The sequence below is a fragment of the Diadema setosum genome, chromosome 16 (assembly GCF_964275005.1).
Source record: "Diadema setosum chromosome 16, eeDiaSeto1, whole genome shotgun sequence".
Classification (NCBI taxonomy): domain Eukaryota; kingdom Metazoa; phylum Echinodermata; class Echinoidea; order Diadematoida; family Diadematidae; genus Diadema; species Diadema setosum.
In genome coordinates, this window is record NC_092700.1 from 23,187,578 (window position 1) to 23,214,103 (window position 26,526).

The 26,526-nt window shown below is 40.9% G+C and overlaps 1 protein-coding gene across 1 annotated transcript; it reads left to right on the top strand.

The window, feature by feature from the left end:
• Positions 1-1,668: 1,668 nt before the first annotated feature.
• Positions 1,669-4,551, top strand: LOC140239720 (uncharacterized). Its single transcript, XM_072319543.1, has one exon. It carries the CDS (start codon positions 1,669-1,671, stop codon positions 4,549-4,551), a length of 2,883 nt encoding a protein of 960 aa, XP_072175644.1.
• The last annotated feature ends 21,975 nt before the right edge of the window (positions 4,552-26,526 follow it).

A 26,526-nucleotide genomic window follows, 5' to 3' on the forward strand; every position in this document is an offset into this window, starting at 1 on the left:
GCAACTACGTACAGCTTGCATCGTGATTGTTACAGTTTACTGTATGTGCAGGTGTTACGATTTGAGAAAGCATGATGTGTTTATGGCGTAGTGTGTGTGTGTGGACGCGGAGTGATATGTTATACAGTTTGATGTAAATCGGTCGTCTTTCTGTGTCTGCGTGAGGGAAGCACACGTTCGTATTTCTTTCGGGATCGAAATTGTTAATTTGGCACGTGCGTAGTGTTGAGGATGGTTTTAATAGTCCAGTTATACGCTGCGCGTGTGTAGTGTTTGCGTGGAAACGTTGGTCAAACGTTGATCGTTGGTCCCGTACGTGGTGGTTCGTGTGTGGTTCAGCATACGGGTTATTCTACGGCGGTTCGTATGTGGTTAAGCATGCGGGTTATTCCACGGTGGTTTGTATGTGGTTTAGCATACAGGTGATTTCACGGTGGTTCGTGTGTGGTTTAGCACACGGGTTATTCCACGGTGGTTTGTATGTGGTTTAGCATACAGGTGATTTAACGGTTGTTCGTGTGTGGTATAGCACACGGGTTATTCCACGGTGGTTTGTGTGTGGTTTAGCACACAGGTAATGCCAGTGTTGTTCGTGTGTGGTTGAGCACACGGGTTATTTCAAGTCGGTTCGTATGTGGTGTAGCATACAGGTTATTCTCAGTCGGGTCGTGTGTGGTATAGCATACGGGTTATTGTTTATAGGGAGACTGGTTTTCTTCAGTTGAAAATGTTTTTTTTTTTTTTTTCAGGTGGCTGGCTGGTGAGAAGTCAGGTTTTCTTGTTGCACTATTAACTGTACATTATTGGTGCATAATGGAGAAAGATCAAGATTTTTCCATTGAGAAGTTTGTGGATTCACCCACAGTTGAGGAGTTGCTAACCTTGAAAAAGGTTGATTTGTTGCGTGTTGCAGAAAACTACAAGGTTCCTGCTGTGAAGAGTACAATGAAAAAGTCAGAGATTACACAGCACACAATCAAATTTCTTGTAGATGAAGAAGTATTTCCCCTCCAGGCATTGCGTAACTTATCAGGTAGTCCCCCTGGTGATGTGCAAGGGAGTGTAGAAGTACGTCTGAAAGAGCTTGAACTTGAAAAAGCGAGAATTGAGTTAGAGAGAGAGAGGGTTTCTCTTGAAAGGGCTCGTCAAGTCGGTGAGAGAGAGTATGGTGTAAGCGTCAGTGGTGGGCATTTTGATATCGCCAAAAATGTCAGAATGGTCCCTGAGTTCGATGAAGGAGATGTGGATAGATATTTCCTGCATTTCGAACAGGTGGCGGATAGCATGGAGTGGCCGAAAGAAAAATGGCCTCATCTTTTGCAGACTAAGCTAAAGGGAAAGGCATGTGATGCTTATGCTTCACTTTCGCGCGAAGAAGCTCAGGATTATGCAATAGTAAAAAAGGCAATCATGAACGCGTACGCCTTGGTTCCTTAAGCGTACAGACAGAAATTCAGGAATAGTAGAAAACTAGAGTCACAGTCATTCAGAGAGTTTGCAAAAGTGAAGGAAATTGCCTTCACTCGTTGGCTGCAATCAGTAGGCGTGGCTACTGTTGAAGATTTGCGGGAACTTGTGCTACTAGAGGAGTTTAAGCGTTCACTACCTCAAGAGGTGCGTACACATATTGAGGAACAAAAGGTGAAAACTTTGTCGGTAGCTAGTACAATGGCTGACGAGTATACTCTGTCCCGTAGTCATGGAAACAGGTATGTAGGAAGCAAATATGCAGCTCCTAATCGTCTAAGTGTTGGCAAGACAAATTCTAGCAGTAAGACAGAGGTGAAGGCTGGTCTAGTGGTAGAAAATGAGACTGACAAGAAAGGTAGGAACACTGAGAAGCCTATTGTGTGTTTCCATTGTAGGCAACCAGGGCATGTGAAGTCTACTTGTCCCGTTCTGAACAAGAAAAAACAGGAAAAAGACAAAGAAAAGAAGTCTCATCCAAATGGATTGGTGAGTCGTTCGGTTGAATCGACAGGTGATTGGTGTGAACAAGTTCAGAGTGTGATTAAGTCGGCTGATCAAGACAAGATTAAGTCTCAGTATGAACCATTCACTTCTGTAGGCTATGTGTCATTGGTAGGGTGTGATGAAGCTAGAAAGGTTACCATCCTGCGAGATACTGGTGCATCCCAGTCATTGATTCTTGACAGTGTTTTACCTTTTGGGCAAACGTCGTCCACAGGCACAAGTGTACTGTTACAAGGAGTAGAAGGAGGTTACGTTGAAGCCCCTCTTCACACAGTCGATTTGCAGTCAGGCCTAGTTTCAGGAAGGGTGAGCCGTGGTGTTAGGAAGTCACTTCCTATGGATGGTGTAGCATTGATATTAGGCAATGATCTTGCAGGAGACAAAGTGACTATTCCAGTGGTCAGTGCAGTCCCTTTGGATAAAGAAGGAAATGAGACAGCTGCATTGGTTCAGGAATTCCCTGAAGTTTTCCCAGCTTGTGTAGTCACACGTTCCATGTGTAGAAAACCAGAGGAGTCTGAAATGAAGGCTAGTCCAGGGGATATCGGTCTAGAAGGGAGTTTCTTCTGTCAGATGGATGATGTAGAAGTAAGTAGAAACGCAGCGTCAAAATCACATCAGATAGGAGATGAGTCTCGGCCTGTAGATGAAACTGAGATTGGGTTGAACAAGAGCTCTTTGATTGATGCACAGAAGAATGATCCACAGTTGGTAGCATTGTGTGATAGTACTCTTGCTGAAGAAGAAGCACTGAGTGAAAGGACTTGCTACTATATGAAAGGAGATGTGTTGATGAGGAAGTGGATGCCAGTTGATTCTTCTAGTGATGAAGAATGGCGAGAAGTTCACCAAATTGTCATTCCAAGAGTATTTCGTAAACATATCTTGAGTGTGTCGCATGAGTCAGCTCTTGGTGGTCATCTTGGAGTCAATAAGACAGTTGACAAGATTTTGAAACATTTCTTTTGGCCTGGCTTGAGACGGGATGTTTCAGATTTCTGTAGGACTTGCCATGTTTGTCAAATGGTTGGAAAACCTAATCAGGAGATTCCTCCTGCTCCCCTAAAGCCCATACCAGCATTTGATGAGCCGTTTAGCACAGTTATCATAGACTGTGTCGGTCCTTTGCCAAAGACAAAGGCTGGACATGAGTACTTGCTCACTATGATGTGCGCTTCTACGAGATTTCCAGAAGCTGTGTCACTTCGGCGTATCACTGCACAGAACGTTAGCAAGGCGTTAGTGAAGTTCTTCACAACGGTTGGCTTGCCAAAGGTGGTGCAATCAGACCAGGGTTCCAACTTCACTTCAAAGATATTTCAGCAAGTGATGCGTGAGTTGGGTATCAAATGTGTTACCTCGAGTGCCTATCATCCACAGAGTCAAGGCGCTCTGGAACGTTTTCATCAGACGCTGAAGAACATGATGAGAACATACTGCTTTGAGGTCGAGAAGGACTGGGATGAAGGCTTGCCGTTGTTGCTTTTCTCGGTGCGAGAGTCTGTGCAAGAGTCCTTAGGATTTAGTCCCTTTGAGTTAGTGTTTGGACACGAGGTTCGTGGTCCATTGAAGGTCTTGAGAGAGAAGCTGTTGGGTGAGGATGAGTCACCTGGTTTGTTGAATTATGTGACCACGTTCCGTGGTAGGCTGACTCGTGCACGTGAATTTGCAGCTGGACATTTGAGAAACAGTCAAAAGAACATGAAGCAGTTGTTTGATAAGAGGTCCAGGGAAAGAATGTTCAGTCCCGGTGAAAAGGTATTGATACTGTTGCCCATTCCTGGTAACCCTTTGTGTGCTCGCTTCTCTGGTCCCTATGTCGTGGAGGAGAGATTGAGTGATGTGAATTACATCATTCAGACTCCAGACAGAAAGAAAAAGAAACGGTTGTGTCACATCAACATGTTGAAGAAGTATGTTGAAAGAAGTGCAGGTGAGAGTGTGAAGCCAGTCATGTATGTGGTAGGAGCAGTCCAAGATGTCCCTGTTCCCAAGATGAGGAAGGAGCTGATGAGATTCATCGGCATGGCCGGATACTACCGTCGCTTCTGCCATAACTTCTCGGATGTTGTGGCGCCCTTGACTGATCTCCTGCGGAAGAACGTGAAGTTCCAGTGGTCAGCAGCATGCCAGTCTGCCTTCGTTCAAGTGAAGGCGATCCTGTCGAGTGGTCCTGTATTGGCAGCGCCGAACTTCAAGAAAGGCTTCAGCCTAGCTGTCGATGCCAGCGATGTCGGAGCAGGCGCCGTGCTGATGCAAGCTGATGACGATGGAGTGGACAGACCGGTCTGCTACTTCTCAAAGAAGTTCAACGCGCACCAGCGGAAGTATTCTACCGTTGAGAAGGAGACCCTGGCGTTAATTCTTTCGCTCAGCCATTTTGATGTCTATGTGGGCAGCACAACTCAACCCGTTGTTGTGTGGACTGATCACAACCCACTGACATTCGTCAACAGAATGAGAAACAAAAACCAGAGACTGATGCGATGGCGTTTAATCCTACAGGAGTATAACCTTGACATTAAGCACATTCGCGGAAAGGAAAACATTGTCGCAGACGCCCTTTCTCGTGCTTAATTGAGACATCTCAGTATTTTGTCTTGTTGCCAGATGCAACATTTGTGCAAATGTATTTTATGTTTGTAACACTTTCAACAGGTGTAATTTTGTTTTGCAAGTACACAGGACAGTGTGTGTACATCATGTATAAGTACAAGTGGTACATGTATGCATCTTGCATACACTATAATTGTGATGCCAACAGCATGAATGGCACTTTGAGTGTGTAAATAACAACATGGAAGTATCTTCAGACATGTTTGTGTTAATAGGGAAACACAGCAAACTATATTTGTGCTTTGAGTCACTCAACAAAAGAAGACACTATGAAGGCTGTTTTAAGTTATGCTAGCCATCAACAGTTGTCAAGAATGTGAGTTGTTGGTAAATTGATTTCAAGCAAGTAGTGTCGCTGTTTGTATAGAGAATGTGGTGTATCGAGTAATGTAGGCACAGTTCAGGTATATGAAGTTTAATACTTGTACATGTACAAGCATTGGTTGGGTTTGTTGTGGCACATACCCTAAGTTTATTGGATGTTGCTTTTTGGATTTAATTAGCATGTATACTGTATTAGGTACAGAAATTATATAGTTATACATGTTCAAAGCTTTCGCTCATTATTATAGCTCAATCATTGCCTTGGCAAAGGTGTTCAGTATTTCACAGTTGATCCAACATACCAACAGGCATGTATTTAAGCGAACTGTGTTATACCAGGATGTATACAGGCAGGTATACACTCACTTCTTAAGTTTAGGTGTACACACAGGTTGTTATCAAGTATATCTCATTCAGGTTCATTTGATGTCTTGTCAGGCAGGTCATACTCTTGGTGTTTTGTATGTTGACAGGAACGTTTTCAGAAACATAAGTAGGATATATGACATTTGCTGATGTTTTAACGTTTCAATAGATGCTGACACAACGTGTACAGGTATATGTAAGTCACATATCATGGAATATGATGTTTTGGTTGTAGGTAATATGATGTATATGATTACATCAGTTGGATTATATGCAGTTGCTTGTGGAAGAGATGACGTGTTTATGATCCTCGTACACAGGTTAATCATTATGACAGTGTAAAATTGACTTATGTGTATGCTCTAATGAGGAAACCATCTTATTTTGGTACAAGGTGTATTGTTTGTATGCATGACATGATTGCATAAGGGTTAAGGAGTTGAGAAAGTTAATATTGTAGCATTCAATGTTGCACAACTACATGCAATTCCAGTATGCTGTAAATCACAAGCAGCAGTAACTCACGAGAGTGTTAGATTGGTACACGTTGAATGGTACTAAAGTCGTACAGGTACATGTTTTATCACAGGTTATGATGATGATAGTAGCCGTAGCATACATTGTTTATGTGTTCTTATAATAATGCAACCATGGTAAACTCATGAATTTATAAGAGTGAATTGGAAGAGGAATGTACAATGCAGTTCCAAAAAAATTGTGCCAAGGTATATAGAGTCCATTTGTGTTGAAAACGTTAAATGCACTCTTTTAGGGGGGAAGTGTTATGGATACATGTGCATTGTACTATCATTTCTGGGCACTTGATTGTTCCGCGGAGGAATATGTAAATAAAGAGTTCGACAAGATGACCGAGATCGACCAAACACCTTGTTTGAGAGTCTGGGTATTTTTGGTGGTTATGATGGTTCGTTAGGCCAAGTTAACCTCCGTAACACTAATAATTATTATGCTCTACAAATATCCCTCATTTATTTGATACCACTTCAGCAAATTGGATGAGGTTTAAGGTACGGTGTAGGTAATAAGTTGCAGTTTCACACCTTGCGATTGCATTTTGATTGATTGAATATCATTACAGCTATTATTGCAAAAAAGTCCTACTGTGTATGCAAGTTAAGATATAAGTTGTGTAATTATAATTCAATTCAATTCAATTCAATGTTTTATTTCATTTTTAGACAATAACATAATACAAACATCACTTCTTTTTTGTGAACAGAAAATCAGGTGCGTAAAACTATGTAGAATGAAAAGAAATTTGTTAGAAAAATAATGTTACAGATGCATTGGATAATGGATGAAAATGGTGATAATTGTTGAAAACATTTATACTACTGTTATTTTTGTATAATGTTAATGAAATAAATAAAAGTTGATGTACATTAAGGAATGGCATACACAGCATAAATGAAATCATTTTTTTTTTTTTTTTTTTTTTTTTTTTAGGGGAGCTTATGATTTATTGTACATGGCTCGACACTGTCATTTTCTCTAGTTGCCCGCTCGGACCACCAAATTTATTAGACACTTTACCATGGCTGGTATCCGTTGGAGCTGAGGGTGATGTTGGATCTTGGTTGGTTGTAGAGGGAGGGGATGAAGAGGGGTAAAAGAGGGAGAGCAAAGGTGGAGAAGCAGAGGAGGGGGCGGAGGGAGAGGCGGTGGGAGAAAGAGAAGAGGAGGAGGAGGGGGAAGAGGAGGAGGAGGGGGAGGGGCAGGAGGAGGGGGAGGAGGAGGGGGAGGAGGTGGGGGAGGAGGAGGGGGAGGAGGAGGGGGAGGAGGAGGGGGAGGAGGAGGGGGAGGAGGAGGGGGAGGAGGAGGTGGAGGAGGGGGAGGAGGAGGGGGAGGAGGAGGGGGAGGAGGAGGTGGAGGAGGGGGAGGAGGAGGGGGAGGAGGGGACGGGGAAAGGATGAGGAGAGGGAAAAGGAGAAGAGAAAGGTGCTGAGGATGACTGTTTAAAATCAAAGGGTGTGTTTTCTTCCGTCAAGCTCGACGTGGTAGGATAGTCATCAACCTCTTCTGTAGTGGGCCTCACGGTCATCTCTGCCAACGGGGCTGCTGTTCAGTAGGAAACACTAACCATAATAGGGTCATGACAGTTGAGAACGATGTCTACATAGGTTCACTGAAGTCATACACGATGAACAACAAACGGATATCACCATGCTACCAAAGCGTTTACTGAATAAAATTATAGTAACACTACACTCTATGGGAAATAGTAATTACTATCAGTGCATTGACATAATTATTTTTTAAGCATTATAATCCCGTATTTACAGTCATATCTTTTTCTTCTGAGCAACAGGACCATGGTACAGTGTTAGTATTTCAATGCATTGTGAAGATTTGCGCGCATTATTCTTTCACGAATTATCTCCTCGCGAAATTTCCGACAGTTTCTTACCAGCAAAAATCAACATTATCTTATACCATAAAAAAAAAAAACTAGATATATCGCTACGGCGACTGATATGCCTCTGCCATAATGCATGGTTCTCCTAATAGGTCTATAGTACAATGTCTTGACAATGTGTGATGACAATTTCACACAATTGGCAAAATATTAAAATGACAGGTTTGCCACAAATGTGCTGAATGTTCACTTTCCTAGAACTAGGTTCAATTGGATGAATGATTAAAATGTCAGAGTGCAGGTATTTGGGGAACTGATGATTTTTACTTGACTTTTGACCCTTTTATAAGTTTATGCATTGAGTAATTTTCAAGGTATTGAGAAAAAGTATAATTTCAGTATCAAATGGGAAAATAGCATTATCTAAACCTGGCCTTTGACCTTTTTCCTCACAGTTCCAAAGAGAATCACTGTTAGGTTGAACATGCATAAATATGTAAGTTTCATGATGATACCTTGAGTTACTTTTGAGATATGGAGGAAAAAGTGCAATTCAGCACTTTCACTTGACCTTTGACCTTTGACCTTTTGGCAAGAAACTTCCCACAGAATATATATTGGGTAATATATGCATACATCAAGTTAAAAAAACAAAAAACCTTCAGGCATTGCATAAATATAAGGAAAGTAGTGATATTTTGAGGAGTTGACCTTGACCTTTGACCCCCTGACCTTTGAACCATGACCCCCAACTTCCCTAGATAATCACTGCCCATCGGAACAAGCATTATACTAAGTTCCATGAAGATACCTTGAACCATTTGCGAGATATGGAGAAAAACATGAATTTTCAACCTTTTTTTTTCACAAAATAACCTGTGACCTTTGACCTTTGACCCCGTGACCCTAAAATCCAAACAAAGTATCATCCCACAGGATATACCCTCATACCAAGTTTGATGCAAAACCACCTCACGGTTCTTGAGATATCGACAAAAACAAAACGGGACGGACGGACGGACGGACGGACGGACGACTCGAAAACATAATGCCTCCGGCCACTTCGTTGGCGGAGGCATAAAAAAAAAAAATCAGAGGTCTCTTACCCTAATATCAAGGAGTATAGGGATTGAGGGATCATCTCCCCCAAATTTTGGTGCTTTTATCCGCCCTGTAGCACAGTCTTAAAATTTGACGTTATTAAGTAACCTGACTAACATAGGGGGCATGTCTTGTTGTAATGGTGATTAAGAGTCGTCTTTTGACACTGCTACTTTTAGTCAAGGCGCTAATTCCTGTTGGAGGCTTAATTAAGGAGTTCGTTCAACCCACCCCGCAGAAAAGGTTTGACCAGACAGGGTGGTAGATGGGACCTCCATGAACATCCCCAGGTAATATGTGGTTCCAAATTGTGGTGTCAGTAGAATTTTACAGGCCATTTTTCATAATGGAACAAACGCAAAGGGGTCTGCGCACGCCAAGAATATTACACTCACCACTAGCACTGCTACGTGCGCCAGTGCAGTGGTGCGTGTAGTAGTCTTAGCACACGCATACTTTTTCTTCGACAAACAAGGGTTTTGCCTGCAAACTAACTTTTCACACCAAGCTGGGGGTCGGTATAGTGTAGTTTCTAGACGTTTTTATTTCTTCTTTATTTCTCCGAGTTGAAGTAAGCAGAGTGAGAGCGCATACCCAGTGATTGCGACGCCCGAATCGCAATCACTCGGTATGTGCCCTCACCCGGCTTAGCGCAATACAGCGGGCTTCTGCCCAATACACAAGTTGCAACTCGGAGAAATAAAGACGAAATAAAAACGACTAGAAATAAAGACTAGGGTCGGTAACGCTTGTAGCTATTGGGGCACTGAAAGTACCAAACTTATCACAGTTTTTGCATTTATTTCATGAAGAATTCATCAAACCTACATAAAACTTTATAATGTACACGTTGCCTGAGATATCGGCAATACAGTAGGATTCAATGTAAGTTAGGCACCACAGAAAAACCTGATAGAGAGATATCTTCGTCGCGACGATGTCGCATTGTGCATGTTTGATGATTTGCATATGAACAGGCGTCACGTGCATATGAATAAGCAACCGTGCATATGAATACACGTACGTTCTATTCATACCTTTGTTTATTCGTCCCGACGATAAGCGACGATAGAGAAAGGATTCCCTTTCACTAATCGTCGCTCTTCGTCCCGACTTACTAGCTATTTTCAAAGTTCGGCTTCTATTGTGCCTTGCGTTTCTTTTTGTTAAAAACGTCGCATATCGTTCCCGACGAATCATTGTTCAACCGTCGGGAAGCGTCCCGACTATATGGCTTCGTTTCAATGCCGTTTGTGTTCAAGTTTATGTTTTGTTCAGCTTTACTTGTCACAGCATAAAGCCCGTTATCCGTGTGATCTAAAACGTCGCATATCGTCCCGACGAATTACCATTACTGTACCACCGAAATTCCGTCTCTGTTCCATCGTCGAGCAACGTCCAAAACGCGTGGCTACAGCTAATCCGCTGGGTGATATGATTCGCAATGCTGAGTACGATAATGAATGGGAAGTTTTGTGTTTTCACGAGAAAAAAAATGTATTCTCGCTGTTATAGATAATTGTGAATAACAGGCTGACTTTCCGTCTTTTGTGCAAATGGTAGTTACGGCGATGTGAAAGGAGACTTAACCGCAGTCGATAGACATTGAATTTGTATTATCTTGTCTTTACGCGTAGGAAACACGGCGGAGAGATTTTGTCCGGTTTACAAACGAAAACTTGACCATCGTTGCAAAACTTATTTGACTGTCGCCGTTCGTTGTCAAACTCCGACAACTTCTGTCATATTTTTTTTGCTGTAGAATACATTGATTTTTTTTTTTGTTATTTGACACAACATTGAATCAAATATTTGTATTTTAACAACGTGTTTACCTATTTATTCTGTTGCGGCATTTACTTCCACTGGTCGTTGGCCTTCGCGTGGTTGTAATCATTGTTAACATTTATGTCGTCTTGTGAAATTTTAGAGCGGGCGGAGAGATTCTGTCCAGCGTTCAAACGGGAATTCGACTGCAGAACTTGTTTCAGCAGTCAATCCCTGCTGACTGTTCTCATTGTTTGTTATGCTAAAAAAGGGATATTGATTTCATGTTGTCAACATACCAGAAAATGCCAGCGGCATTCGCCTTTTCACCTTACTGTAAAGGCGGATTTTTTTTTTCACCCACTTTGCGCAACCAGAAACTAGCGCAAAAAGAAAATTATGTGAATGTTTTCACTTGCCATTATGTTTCAGGAGATGATGTCTTGGTTTCGGTAAAATACGAAACTCTCTCTCCGTTAACTTCTGTCATTTTTGTTGCTGTAGAATACATTGATGTTTGTGTTCTTTGACACACCATTGAATCAAATCTTTGTATTTTAACACCGCGTTTACCTTTTTATTCTGTTGCGGCATTTACTTCAACTGGTCGTCGGCCTTCGTGATGGTTGTAATATAATCGCTAAAATCTATGTCGTCCTGTAATACTTAAGAGCTGGAGGAGAGATTCTGTCCAGCTTTCAAACGGGAATTCGACTGCAGAACTTGTTTCAGCTGTCCTTTTCCGGCTGAGTGCGAAGAAATGGTCGCCAAGAAGGTTGATGGTAGCTACGATGAGTTGTAAAGAAACTTGACTGTTATTGATATAAGAATACATTGTTAAGCTTCAGGTGGAGAGATTTCTCCGATTTCCAATGGTTTGTTTCATTTAACATATTACAGATATTTTCTTTCAGTTACATGCATTCTTTCAAACGTTGAGGTAAGTTTACAATTATGAATGAGTATCTTATGCTTTGAGTTGCACCATGTGCCCATTTCTATGCAAGAGCCAAATTTTCCTTTTCTTGAACTTGTTGGACACCTCAGTGTCTATATAGAATAGTTATTTCAGGCTAGAGAGGCGCATCAATTTTGAACTTTGTGTTTGATCCCTTACGAAAAAGTCCTGTGGTACTCCTGTGGTAATTACCACAGGACGGTACCACAGGACAGTACCACAGGACAGTACCACAGGAAAGTACCACAGGACAGTACCACAGGAATTGTCCTGTGGTATTTTGGGACATACCACAGGACAGTACCACAGGTATTCCTGTGGTATTTTGGGACGTACCACAGGGCAGTACCACAGGAAAGTACCACAGGAATTCCTGTGGTATTTTGGGACGTACCACAGGGCAGTACCACAGGAATTCCTGTGGTATTTTGGGACGTACCACAGGGCAGTACCACAGGACTAGTACCACAGAACAGTACCACAGGAACTGTCCTGTGGTATTTTGGGACAGTACCACAGGACAGTACCACAGGTCGATCATTACCACACAGCATTATCACAGGGCAGTACCACACAGCATTTCCATGGTACCACAGGAGAGTACCACACGGATAGGTCGAAAAAAAAATCTGGGAGACTTTTAGCCACATTTCAAGGAATATTCCTGATACGTGAGTGATGGATTTCAGGACAAACATGGCCCTACTTAATAACCTGTCCTACTCCTAACATATAACATCAAACGAGAGTCTAATGGCCAAGTGCCAATCTAGTCCTATAATAGATCTATATAGTCATATTCTATTCCTAGGTAGCCATCGACCCTATCAGTACATATATATATGGCCGTCTATCCGTAAAGCATTAAGGCATGGTTACTAACTCGATTATACTTTATTATCAAGATATGAAATCACACTTTCATAACAATATCTATGATATTGGGAATAACATAACATGATTAGACAATCTTTCATAAAGTTCAAAGTAAGTTCCACCATTAATACTTTGACTTTTTAAGTCATATTATGTATTTTCTAAAATCTAGAGTGCTTTTTATGAATATTCATGAGCTATGTAAAATTTTGTACCACAGGAGTACCACAGGAGTACCACAGGAGTACCTCAAAAGTCCTTATGAAATTTCTCATGCTTTACATCAGCACTTTCACTAAATAGGTAGGAGTATAGGACAGGATAAGTAATGGCAAATCTCAGGCGTCCCGAAATACCACAGGACAAGTCGTGTGGTACTGTCCTGTGGTACTATCCTGTGGTACTGTCCTGTGGTACGTCCCAAAATACCACAGGACAAGTCGTGTGGTACTGTCCTGTGGTACTATCCTGTGGTACTGCCCTGTGGTAAGTCCCAAAATACCACAGGACAAGTCGTGTGGTATTGTCCTGTGGTACTATCCTGTGGTACTTTCCTGTGGTACTGTCCTGTGGTACTGCCCTGTGGTATTGTCCTGTGGTACTGTCCTGTGGTACGTCCCAAAATACCACAGGACAAGTCGTGAGGTACTGTCCTGTGGTAATATCCTGTGGTAATATCCTGTGGTACTGTCCTGTGGTACTGTCCTGTGGTATGTCCCAAAATACCACAGGACAATTCCTGTGGTACTGTCCTGTGGTATGTCCTAAAATACCACAGGACAAGCCGTGTGGTACTGTCCTGTGGTACTTTCCTGTGGTATTGCCCTGTGGTACTGTCCTGTGGTATGTCCCAAAATACCACAGGACGAGTCGTGTGGTACTGTCCTGTGGTACTGTCCTGTGGTAATATCCTGTGGTACTGTCCTGTGGTACTGTCCTGTGGTATGTCCCAAAATACCACAGGACAATTCCTGTGGTACTGTCCTGTGGTATGTCCTAAAATACCACAGGACAAGCCGTGTGGTACTGTCCTGTGGTACTTTCCTGTGGTATTGCCCTGTGGTACTGTCCTGTGGTACGTCCCAAAATACCACAGGACAAGTCGTGTGGTACTGTCCTGTGGTACTTTCCTGTGGTACTTTCCTGTGGTAGTGTCCTGTGGTACTGTCCTGTGGTACGTCCCAAAATACCACAGGATAAGTCGTGAGGTACTGTCCTGTGGTACTGTCCTGTGGTACGTCAGAAAATACCACAGGACAATTTCTGTGGTACTGTCCTGTGGTAGTATTCTGTGGTACTTTCCTGTGGTACTGTCCTGTGGTACGTCCTAAAATACCACAGAACAAGTCGTGTGGTACTGTCCTGTGGTACTATCCTGTGGTACTTTCCTGTTGTACTCTCCTGTGGTACGTCCCAAAATACCACAGGACAATTCATGTGGTACTGTCCTGTGGTACTGTTGTGTGGAATACGTCCCAAAATACCACAGACCAATTTGTGTGTATACTGTCTTGTGGTACTGTCCTGTGGAACTTTCCTGTGGTAATGTCCTGTGGTACTGCCCTGTGGTACATCCCAGAGTACCACACGAGCCTGTGACACAGTACCACACAGTTCCTGTGTTAACATATATTTGTGTGGTACATTGTGTGGTACCAACCAGTACCACAGGGAGTACCACATGAGCCTGTAATACAGTACCACACAGTTCCTGTGGTAACATTTATTTATGTGGTACATTGTGTGGTACTGACAAGTACTACAGGGAGTACCCTACAAGCCTGTGGTACAGTACCACACAGTTCCTGTGGTAACATTACAAGTGTGTGGTACATTGTGTGGTACCGACAAGTACCACAGGGAGTACCACAGGACTTTTTTGTTAGGGATAGGCTATTGTCATCTTAAAGACGACTTATAATGTCGCTCAAATCGACTGAATGGAGCAAGCCCTCTTACGATGCATGCTCGGATCTACAAAGACTTTATGGTCTAGTGCTCCGACATACCCAACAAAGAGACAGGACGAAAAGCATTGGTGTCTGTTTTCTCTGTTCTGTCCTCACCCTTTCCTCGATTCTTCTATCATCCCTCGTCTTCCATGATGTCCTCGCCTATCATACAGGCTAACACTAGAGGCGCCTGCCCCCGGGAAAGGCCGAGACTTCACCGGCGTCGGCGGGCGCGTCCTCTACCTGCTTGCCGACGGGAACGGCGTAACCCTGCATGTCGGTGCAGGAGTATAGGCAGGCGATATCTTTTCTTAAAACGTGTCCCCTTTCTTTCTCTGTAAATATCTCGTTTGTAAATATTGATATATATATATATATATATATATATATATATATATATATATATATAATGTGAAGCGGGCTTGGCCTCGTACGTGGTGGGTACTGCATCATTGGTATATGTGAGACGGAAGGAAAACTTGCAGTATAGACGTTGCAGTGGTGTTCAGTCTTGCCTTTATTCCCCGAGCTTTCGGCTATTTCACTAGCCTTTTTCAAGGGCTTGATGAGACATAACATAAAAGCAAAATAGCAACCAATTTGCATGCATTTGAACAGAAATAGAAATAGAAATAGTAATAACAAGAAGCCAATCAAACGGAATATAGGCAGTGGCACCAATTCGCATACATTTCAACAGAATAAGGCAGACAACAGAACAAAAACAAAACAAACACAAAAAACAGAAAACAAAGCAAAAGAAACATGGGCAGCAATATTACATTCGCTCCAACGGAAAGGTAGTATTATCACATACACTTGTGGTGAAAAAATAGTGTTGTAGTAGTAGTTTAGTATAGGTAATACCAACGGTAATACATAAACCAACATAAATTAAAGCACAATAGTTACCTTTAGGGCGTGGGGATTTGCTTGTGTGTGGTGTGTGTGGTGTCCGGAGGGTGAGTGTGAGGGGTTCGTACATGTAATGCGGGGGCAGTGAAGTGTGAGGGGTGATATGTGGCGTGGGGGTATTTGGGACGGTGACACAGTAATAATTACATGCCTTTGAAGGTCATTCGCGCCGTGAAACTCTTTTATAAGATATAGGTACAAGGTCTTTATAGTAAATAAGGTGCACCTACATTCTTGACACTGTGAGTAGGTGCTCAATAAACTTCAAAACTTCTCGTACGTTCTGGATAGAGATTAAAACAGAATCTATGAAAAATTAAGGATCGGCATTAATTCCATGTGGACGTAAAGTTCGAAGTTTAGATATCCAGTACGATTCTCGTTTGAGAATGATATGGCTTTCCTTCTTTTTGATGAGTTCAATACCTGTGATTTGTACATCCCGAACTGAGTGATTTGGTAGGTTAAAATGTAAGGTGTAGGGGAGGATTTTGCGGCTGGAGGTGTTGTGGTTGATAATCTCAGAACGTGTGTTGTTCAGGCGGGTGTACAGAGACGTTTGAGTTTTGCCGACATACTGTAGGCCACATTGACAGCATGTGATGAGGTATATTACCCAAGATGATTTGCAATTAATGTAGTCTGTGATGAAGTACGTTTTCTTTGTTGATGAGCTTGTGAATGTGTGTGTGTCTTGGATGTGTTGGTGCAGGATGCATTTTTTTGACTTACATTGGTAGAAACCAGGCGTTGAAGAGCTGATGTCTGTAGGTGTGCTGTGGAACTGTGGTGGGTTTGGGTGGGGTGGGCTTGGAGAATTGTGTGAGTTAATGTTTGTTGTTGATTCAGAGCTTTGTAGGGCGTCTTCCTGAATTGCGTCTACAAGCATGGATATTGTTTGTGTTTGTGTATGTTCTTCATGATCTGTGGCTGGAGTGTGTTGTTTGGGTGATGTGGCATTCACTAGCATGTCCCGTAGCGTTCTACTACGTCGGAAGGATGTGATGGGTGGCCTTGGGAAGATATTTCGCATGGTATCGCATTCGCTGATGATGGGGAAATGTTTGTGGATGATGCGCGAGACGTTGGCTGTGGCGGGTGTGTATGTGATAGGGAAGTGTATGTTGTTTGTTGTGGTTCGTTCCTTGTATGAGAGGAGATTTTCCCTAGTGATTTGTGAAGCTCGCGGGATTTGTTTGTTTACCATTTTGGTATTGTAATTTCTGTCTTTGAGGTGCATTTTTAGTTGTTCTAAGTGGTGAGAGGTCTTGTCGGAGTCTGAACAGATGCGGCGGATGCGTGTTGCTTGACTATATGGGATGCTGTTGAAGACATGTTTGGGATGACAGGATGAGGGGAGTAGGTAGGCGTGCGTGTTGGTGGGTTTGGTGTGGAGTTGTGTTTGTAAGGTGCCTCCTTCAAGATAGAGGGTGACATCCAAGAAATTGATGTTTGTGTCGGATGAATCAAACGTGTATTTGATGGTTGCATGTTTTTGATTCATGTCATTTTGAAATTTTGACAGGCTGCGTGGGGAACCAATCCAGATGAATTGAATATCGTCTATATAACGCCGCCATGATTTTTTCAGCATAGGCATGTGCATCGATTTGAGGATTTCCTCTTCTTTTTCTGCCATGAAGAGATTAGCGTAAGAGGGGGCTACAGGAGTGCCCATAGCTGTGCCCTGGATTTGAAGGTAGTTGGTGCCCTGGAACTGAAAATTGTTGAGGGTCAGGACCAGCTCCAGGAGGCGCATTAGTTGTGGTGTGGGCGGTTGGGGGTGCTCTCGCCGCGAGAGGGCGTTTTGTATTGATTTTAGTCCTTCAGCATGGGGTATATTAGTATAAAGTGATGACACATCGGCTGTAACTAAAATAGTGCGTGATGAAAATGGGGCAGACTCAGCATTGAGCTTTTCAATATGTTGTAGAAAATGAGTAGTGTCTCTAAGATATGATGGGATTTTTTCAACCAGGGGTCGCAAGTGGAAGTCTAGGTATTTGGAGATCTGTACTGTGGGACAGGCACAACCGGAGACAATCGGTCTTCCCGGGTTATTTTCTTTGTGTAGTTTAGGCAGAAGATACAGATTGGGACTAGAGCAGTTTTGGGGTATCAGAGCTTTTTTTATGCTCTTTTCTTCGTCCAAACATTGCACTGCATCTTTTACTTTGAGGAGATTGTTTTGTGTTGGATCGTGGTCGAGCTTTTTGTAGGTCCCCGTGTCCGACAGCTGTCGGAGACCTTCGTCGACATAGTTTTGGGATGACATCACTACTACTGCCGAGCCTTTGTCGGCTGGCTTGATGACAATTTGATCATTGTTTCTCAGAGCTCTTAGAGCCTTCCGTTCACCTTTGGTCAGATTGTCCGAACACCTACGTGATTCATGTTTTCGGGCGGAGTCTAAGATTTCTCTTTCTACGTTTTCAAAAAACAGACCCAGGCGTGGATTTTCGGTGCGTGGGGTCCAGAGACTTTTCTTTTTGATTAGCGATTTAAGTCTATCTGTTTCAGGATGGGGGTTGTGCCGACTTTCGGCATCAGTCGTGTTTTGACCAGTTTGATTTTTTTCAGCATAGTATGCTTTCAGACTCATTTTCCTTTTGAGTTCATTTACATCTGCTTGTAATTGAAGAGTGTCGATAAGGGGAGGGGTGGGACAGAAATTCAACCCTTTGGACAAAAGTGTGACTTCAGAGTGAGAGAGGTTGTAATCAGAAAGATTTACAATTTGTACACTGGGTTGGGAAGGAATTAGCTCTTTGTTGGACGTTCTAGCTACGTTTCTAAACGAATTCCGTCGCTTTTTGTAGGCACTTTTGTTGTACCGTCTTACTTTGTTTCTGTTTGTGCGAGCAAAGCGAGAGCGGTCAGCCGAGGCGCGCGTGTTATTTTCGCAATGAGGGCAGCGACCGCCTCTGTCTTTGTCTCCGCATTGTGAAGACTGCATGTGCTTTTTCACCTCATTGCACAGTTCATCATCCCTTATTAGTTTGTCTTTCTTTGTTACACTCATGATACGTGACTTATCTACGACATGACCATGGATAAAATTTATTGTCTTATGGTATTTCCCGGAAGTGGTCTTAGTAAATAACATCTTTCTAGCCTCCTTTAGAGAGTTTTCTTGGTGTAATATTCTCTCTTCTAAGAGGTCAATTGTGATATCTCGAAGTTGGCAGGATGCACGCCAAAGAACTAAGTTCCATTTCTTTTCCATGTTCTCAGTGTGCTCAAAAGAACAGACTTTTTTGATTAAGAGTCCTTTTGGTACTAAGTCTCTGTCGCGGTACATCAGAAGATATTTTTGGTGTAACCGTTGGTATTACCTATACTAAACTACTACTACAACACTATTTTTTCACCGCAAGTGTATGTGATAATACTACCTTTCCGTTGGAGCGAATGTAATATTGCTGCCCATGTTTCTTTTGCTTTGTTTTCTGTTTTTTGTGTTTGTTTTGTTTTTGTTCTGTTGTCTGCCTTATTCTGTTGAAATGTATGCGAATTGGTGCCACTGCCTATATTCCGTTTGATTGGCTTCTTGTTATTACTATTTCTATTTCTATTTCTGTTCAAATGCATGCAAATTGGTTGCTATTTTGCTTTTATGTTATGTCTCATCAAGCCCTTGAAAAAGGCTAGTGAAATAGCCGAAAGCTCGGGGAATAAAGGCAAGACTGAACACCACTGCAACGTCTATACTGCAAGTTTTCCTTCCGTCTCACATATATATATATATATATATATATATATATATATGTTATTATTATTATTATTATTATTATCATTATTATTATTATTATTATTATTAGATTTTGTAAATAATTAGAAGTAGTGTAGGTTTTTATAATTGAATTTAAGTGTATATTTAAATTGAATATATTTTTTGGAGTAAATTGCCCACCCGGCACACCCGGCAGAGAGCTCCACAAAACTAAAAGAACAACAACAACAACATCGGTGGTACACAGGATGTGGTTGCTTAGGCGACGCTTTCTATTGTCGGGATGGGGATGATGATGTAGGCGACGCTTTCTATTGTCCGGATGGGGATGAAGAAGGTTCTTTTATAACGTGAAACGTTCAGCGTAGCAAACTTAATCTCCTGAAAGTAGATAGCGGGAGTCCATTCAAAAAGAAACTGCCGCGTACTGTTGACGTGCTTGTACATTATACGAAAAAGCTATTCTTGCTTGTTGTGATGACTACACGCTGGCACAGCGGTATTCACACTGTTGCTGATCACTTGATGATCTGACAACTAACCTACATGTTGCATAATATTTCAAATGGGCCATTGGAAGTTTGACGGAAATTTGTATACATTGCTAACCATTCTCCTTTCGTCCGTGTATATGAATTCGTCAATATAGAATGAAATTTGAAGATTTGGCGCCTAATATATTTGAACCGAATTTTGGAATATGCTTCAGGTTCTGTTCCTGCAGATGTTAATCCCACAATGTCGATCAAATTATAAGACAGTTAATCTTTCTGAAGCGGTGGACACACAAAATTGTCATGTCAGTGATCATCCTAAGAATGATGTGTAAAGAAGACGAAGTTTAACCTTGCCTTTGGTTTTGTATTGTTTTACCGCTTAAGTTGCAACATGCGAACACAAGGTTTTACTGTAAAACGAGGAATAATTGCGTGCATGATAATTTTGCAAATTTCCCGAGAACCAAGAGATTAGCATGCGAGTGGAAGTTCTTGCCTACACTATATGCATTGAATGCCAGCGACAATAAGCATAATTGTTTATGCCACGGATACTTTAATGATATTAAGAATCGCAAATCTCCAGTATTGCAGGGATGAACCATAAAAATCAAGCATAATCATGACTGTTTTATGCCAAATAACATTGTTTTCTTTTTTTTCTTTTTTTTTTTTTTTGGGGGGGGGGGGGGGGGGCGAGGGCGCCGTGGCACGGTGGATATTTAAGCTTCACGACTCCCAGTCGAAGGACCCGAGTTCAATTCCCTCCCCGCAGCGATTACGTCCTATTCCGTCCTATAGCAACTCTATATAGGGCAATAATGTCAGGCGGGCCCTCTGATAGCTAGAGCACTGATAGCATTGAAGAGGCTACTCTAAATAGAGAATACTTTTTTGCAATTATCATCATTATTATCGTTATTGCTATTGTTATGATTATTGCGGTTTTTTTGTTTTGTTTTGTTTGTTTGTTTGTTTGTTTTTTTTTTGGGGGGGTACTATTGCTACAATATCATTAGTCTTGCATGAATGCGGTTAGGATATGTTCTACCTCCTATCTCTTTGTAACATTCATCTATCATCTTCACAACAAATTTCAAGACATCATTATGTTTCTGTCATGTACTACTGTAAAAGTGGATATTTTCGCGCGACTAATTTTTTGCGTTTGGCCGGGTAAGAAGAGATTTGCGTGTTTTTAATTCCGCGGAATAAAGACATCACGCACAGGAACATACAGCAAGCAAAAAAATATTCACGTGCTTTTATTTTCACGCTAGTTTCTGGTTGCGCGAAATTCGCGAAAATGTCAACGCAGCGAAAATTTCCACTTTTACAGGTAGTAACTAGTTAGTAAGGATATTCATTTCACTTTGAAATACTGCGATAGTAATTGACATAATCAGACAATGATTATTTTTTTTTTCGGTATGACAGGAAGGGCTCATCGTGAATCCAAAACCCAAAGAGAAGTGCGATTTGAAATGGCTGATATATAGGTGCCCGCCTTTTACAAGGATCGCTATGTTTCACTTTGTTTCTGGATATCTCTACCATTTCAGAACTGATCTTCACCAAATGAAATTTTATTTCCTGTCAGAATTGTTTAATATTTCTTTCTTTTCGAAGTACGTTGTATCTGTAAAAAGGCTAATAGCTGAATCCTCATCTCAACCAATTATACTTTTTCATGCTTAACACCAGTCCCTGAATATACTTCTCTGCCCCTCGAAAAAAAAAATGCGGACAGTTTATCAGCATGTAGCACATTGATTTGATGAAACTGCAATACTGAGGCTGTACTTTTTTACATGTTTAGATTAGTTTCTTTTTGATAGCAGCGGAATAGTGTGTAATGAAAGCCGACTTATGGATGTTATCATAATACGTTGTCGAGTCTTATACGATACACTGTTACCTGTAATCTTTAATTATAATTTTGCGATTTTCGTCTTTTACGTTAACTTTCAGTATATATATTATGTATCAAAATGGACATGCGCCATTTTAGATGTTAAATAGAGTTATTCTTGACTTTAGATATTGAATAGAGTTATTCTTGACAACGGTTTGTTACATTAAACATATTCAAAGTGCTTTTTTTTTCAGTACCATACATTCTATCAAATGTCTAGTAAGTTTACATCTAAGAATAAGGATGCTTAGAATTGCACCATTTGCCCATTTTTATGCAAGAGCCAAATTTCCCTCTTTTTTGTACGCGGTGGACACCTCAGTGTCTATATAGAATATGAGAATGATAGTTATTTCAGGCTAGAGGGGCGCATCAATTTTGAACTTTGTGTTTGAAAGGCTATTGTTATCTTAAAGACGACTAATGATGTCGCTCAAATCGACTGGAGCAAGCCCTCTTATGATTCATGCTCGGATCTATAAAGACTTTATGGTCTAGACATTCCCAGTAGTATACGCGAAAGAGACGGGACGAAAAGCATCGGTGGTACAAAGGAAGTGGTTGCTTAGGCGACGCTTTCTATTGTCGGGATGGGGATGAAGAAGGTTCTTTTATTATGTGAAACGTTAAGCGCGTGGCCATCTTAATCTCCTGAAAGTAGCTAGTATTATATAGGAGTCCATTCAAAAAGAAACTGCCGCATACCATTGAATTGTATATCAGAGAAGCTTACAACCTGTTTCTTTTCTCGGACGAAACGCTATAGCAGTCCTGCTTAGCGACGGCGTTCACGCTCCATCTCACGCACTACCATGAGAAGGAATAGCGATACCACGCATGATACATGAAAACATGTTTAAAAGGCGAGAAAACTAATGAAGTTTAAAGTTGACTTCTCCTTCCTCTTTCAATGAAAACAGAATAATTGAATAGATCTATTGAAGCGGATTGTCACTGCTGCGAACGATCGCCATAGCATCGTTAGTCTTGCGAGCAAATCAAAATCCTAATACTTTTGTTTTTGCCTGATAATATGAGTAGTAACCCTTTAAAGGACTCGCAAATTCGACGTTTCAAACAGTATAGTAAAACAATAATAATGTATTTGAAAAACATTTGGATTCGTTGGGTGTTACCATTTAATAGCATCCATCTGCATTTTATTTTCCGTCCGTATTGCACACAGAAACGCAAGCAAACATTATACTGTGAATACGCTGTAAAGCATCATATCATTATTAAAAGTGTATTCATTCTTCTTTTATTTTCAGCCTGCTTGAAGTAGTAGTCAAACCATGTGATCAGTCAGGCAGCCTATGTATAAAGATAGTCGTTACTCAATATTCGTTTGATTTGTTACTGTGTGGTTACGATTTCGAACGTTGGTTATGAGTCCGAAACACTCGTTCATATTGAACTACATGTATAAAGGTCAAAGCTGTTTCGATAGTATAGCTCGGTACGAGTTCAAAACGCAATCGAAATCATCAGAATGCTATCATAGGCGGAAATTATAACTGTGGAAAACTTGTATCAAATATAGGTCAATAAAGATTGTCATATCCAATCTCCGTAAAAAGTTTTGATTCATGCCATCTTCTGAGCATTTTGAGATATTTTGCTTGTGTTTTGATTATGTTACGATTTAGGTTTGAACAATGAAAATTGAAAGGTGTGGTTACCTCAACGATGTCGCAGTTCCATTAACCATGATGGGTAAAGGGAACTCATGACTTTATAAGACTAATCCTTGCTAAATTGAAGATCAATTCTTTAAACCATCACTTATGTCTTGTAAATAGATACGTCTGTAATCATAACCAAAATGCCTTAGGAGACAAAAATCATCAAACGTTTATAAGCGTCATCCGACAAATTTACAATTGACAATGCGAATGTATGATTGCCCCATTTGCATGTAGCTGTAAGCTATCTTTACGTTGAAGTTAACTTCCCTCCTTGAGAAAAAAAAAGTCGGGTTTTCGCTAGAGGTACTTATTAGGAAACGGTATAAAAACAATTGTCTACTATACATCAAGAGATAACCTATACAAACATAAAACACACGCATATTCTGTTCGTTATATGCATGGATCTGTTTATTTGTTTGTTTGGTCATTATTTTAATGTCATTGATCTTTAGTTTTTTTTTTTAATGGCATCCGTCTTGGTCGGGGGAAAGATAAAAAAAAAAAAAAAAACACGTATCACTCTGTTATCAGATCAGGATGATTGCGAGAAGGGTGTACATGTATTCCCGCCTTTTTTTATACAGGCAAACAATAAAAGCTTTATATGCTATTATAAAAGCCTGGAGGCAAAAGGCAGTTTCAACGTTCAACTTATAGTAACCATAGTTTATGTTTATAGGACATAAAGTAAGTTAGCGTCTCACTGACTGTGGTTCTTTTGTTTTGGCAAAACATGAACACAAAGGGGGTCTGAAATTTTTTTGTACATACTACTTGTAGCAGACATTTATGCCGATTCTCCAACAGCATCGCTCCATTACGTCACTTCCTGCTATCAATGGCGAAGAAAGGATGATGGCTGCTTGATTATCCATTCCTTGAGATTGCAGGAAGCTCACCTTTCTTGTGTGTGTGTTTCGTTGTGTGTGGTTCTGTGGTACTCAGTTACAAGGCGTGAAGGTCCGAGTCTTTTCATTCTGATTACACATTTCAATACAGGCAACTGATTCGAGTTTCGCGAAGCTGCTGAGGCAAATTCTTTGCACACTTGACCTCTGAACTAACAGATACACGTACTACACGAAAAACATTCTTATTGAACAAACACATTTTGTGTAGCGACAAAGCTTTCTGTCATTTTCTCAAATAGGCCCTACTTCTAAAAGTGCTCAGATGAAGAGATTTCACAAAGAGAACACGAGTTAAAAATGGGCATCAGTTATTGTTCCGATTTCTCTCCCTGCCGGCAATAATTTATTCAATAAGTCTTTGGACTGGTAAAAGTACACATATATTCATTTGGCGAATCAGCGAATGAATTATTACACGAATTGTCTTTGCGAAAAGGAAATTAACCTTGTATATCTCCAAAGATAAACTTTGAACAGCCTGTCACATAGTACGGAGCAGCTGATTATCATCATTATTTGAATGAATTATCTATTGATGAAGCCAATAACCTTTGTAAATGTACACACGGAGAGTTGTCGTAAGTTCGCTATTTTGTGTTTTAGCTGTTATAAAATATCTCACATTATATATATATATATATATATATATATATATATATATATATGTATATAGGCCTATATATATATATATATATATATATATATATATATAAAGTACGATATATATATATATATGTATATATATATATACTGAGTATACATATATATATATATATATATATATATATATATATGTATATATATATATATACATATCGTACTTTGTGTCTACACTTTTCAAACGCCATTGTGCGTCATGCCAATCACCACTATTGTTTCATGAAATGTGGTGCGTGTATAACGCCGATCAGAGTCTTGCTCAGCTCATCAGTATTGCGCAATTCTAAAGCCCTCGCCGCCGCAGGCTCTATGCCTTTTGTCTTCAGTGGGGTCAAGAGCAATTCTCATTAGCATCTTATGCTCTACAACGGAAGCGGAGCCTCGATCGGGCTAACCATTTGTCAAGGCCCTCTCGCTGTATGGTGAAGAAAGCCCAAATGTAGCTGAATGGGGTTGCGCGCGCTGGCGCGGTCGGCTGGGCTCGCTTCGCTCGCGAGAGGGCCTTGATAAAAGGCTACGATCGGGCAAGAACAATATGTGCAAAGCGCACCGTAAAGTCGATGGTTGGAAAAAAAAAATTGTAACGGAAAAAAAATGTCTCAAAGCAACCGTGATTTGGGACACTTTTACTAATTTTTTCACACTGAAATTTTCTGAACAGATAAATAAAACACCAAGGAATCATTATCCGTCAAAAAATAACTTCCCTATTTGACCCGAGTAGTGCATCCCCTTCATCTCTGGCTCATTACAGGAAAACTCCACGTGCGACATAGTACTCATTTTGAGAGAGCGCCATGTGCACCGAATAGACGTCACCTACTAGGTTGCAGCGTGAAAAGCTTAAACTTCTTTAGACGAGTATGGGATCATTTTCTTTCTTACTTTCTGCCTGTCTTTCTTTCTTTCTTTCTTTCTTTCTTTCTCTACATATGTAAAATAAAGAGAATATGTGCGGAATCAAACACAAAATCCCTACGTTTTGTTTTCCCGTTACCCGACTATTGCAATAATGTCGAAAGATAACTTTACAACGAGAAATGACAGTGTTTGAGACAGACAAAACAACAACAAAAAACGGGAAATAAAGATTTGGTGGATTTTTTTTTCATCACTGGGTAATACTTTTCCGTAGAATCTTTGGTTAGAGGGATTTAGCATTGCGTGCTGGCCAACGCGGCTCTAGCTGAAAGTCAGGGGATCGCGGTGATCGAGCAGCAATTACTCGTTTACCTTCCTGTATATCAAAACATCCTTTGAACTACTGCGTATTGAAAGTAACTTGTTAAGGATGGAGAAAAAGACAGTTTGTTTTGAACAAAACAAGCACAAGTGTGATGATGGCACAATACCAATATACACACTGTCTCGAATAAAGAATATCACGCGCTAGTGTGGGGCCTATTTTCATACCCATGGGGACTTATCAAATTAAACAATGTACCAACTTGCACCATAATGACGAGAACGCTAAATATAGAATTTCCGATCACCTTCGTAAATTTGAACCGAACCCGTTATCGCAAATTACGGCAAATTGCATGGCATCGATCAAAACAACTCGTGACTAGCTGTTCGATCTGAAATTGAAATTAGCCTCCTACACTCTTAAAAAGAAAAGGGTAAATCAACATTTAAAAGGGCTGAGGAGTGACAGCGTTTTTAAGGTAATGTTGCATTCACCCTATCTATCCAGCTGAATCCAACGTTAGATGTGCTAGATACAGCTAGAAAAAGGGTGAATACAACATTTTGAAAACGCTGTCGCTCCTCGCCCCTTTTAAAACGCTGTTTTACCCTTTTCTTTTTAAGAGCGTAATGCTATGTATTTTGGTTGAGCAACCGCCTCGACAGACCAACGGACATTATGCGCAATATGTAATCATACAGCCA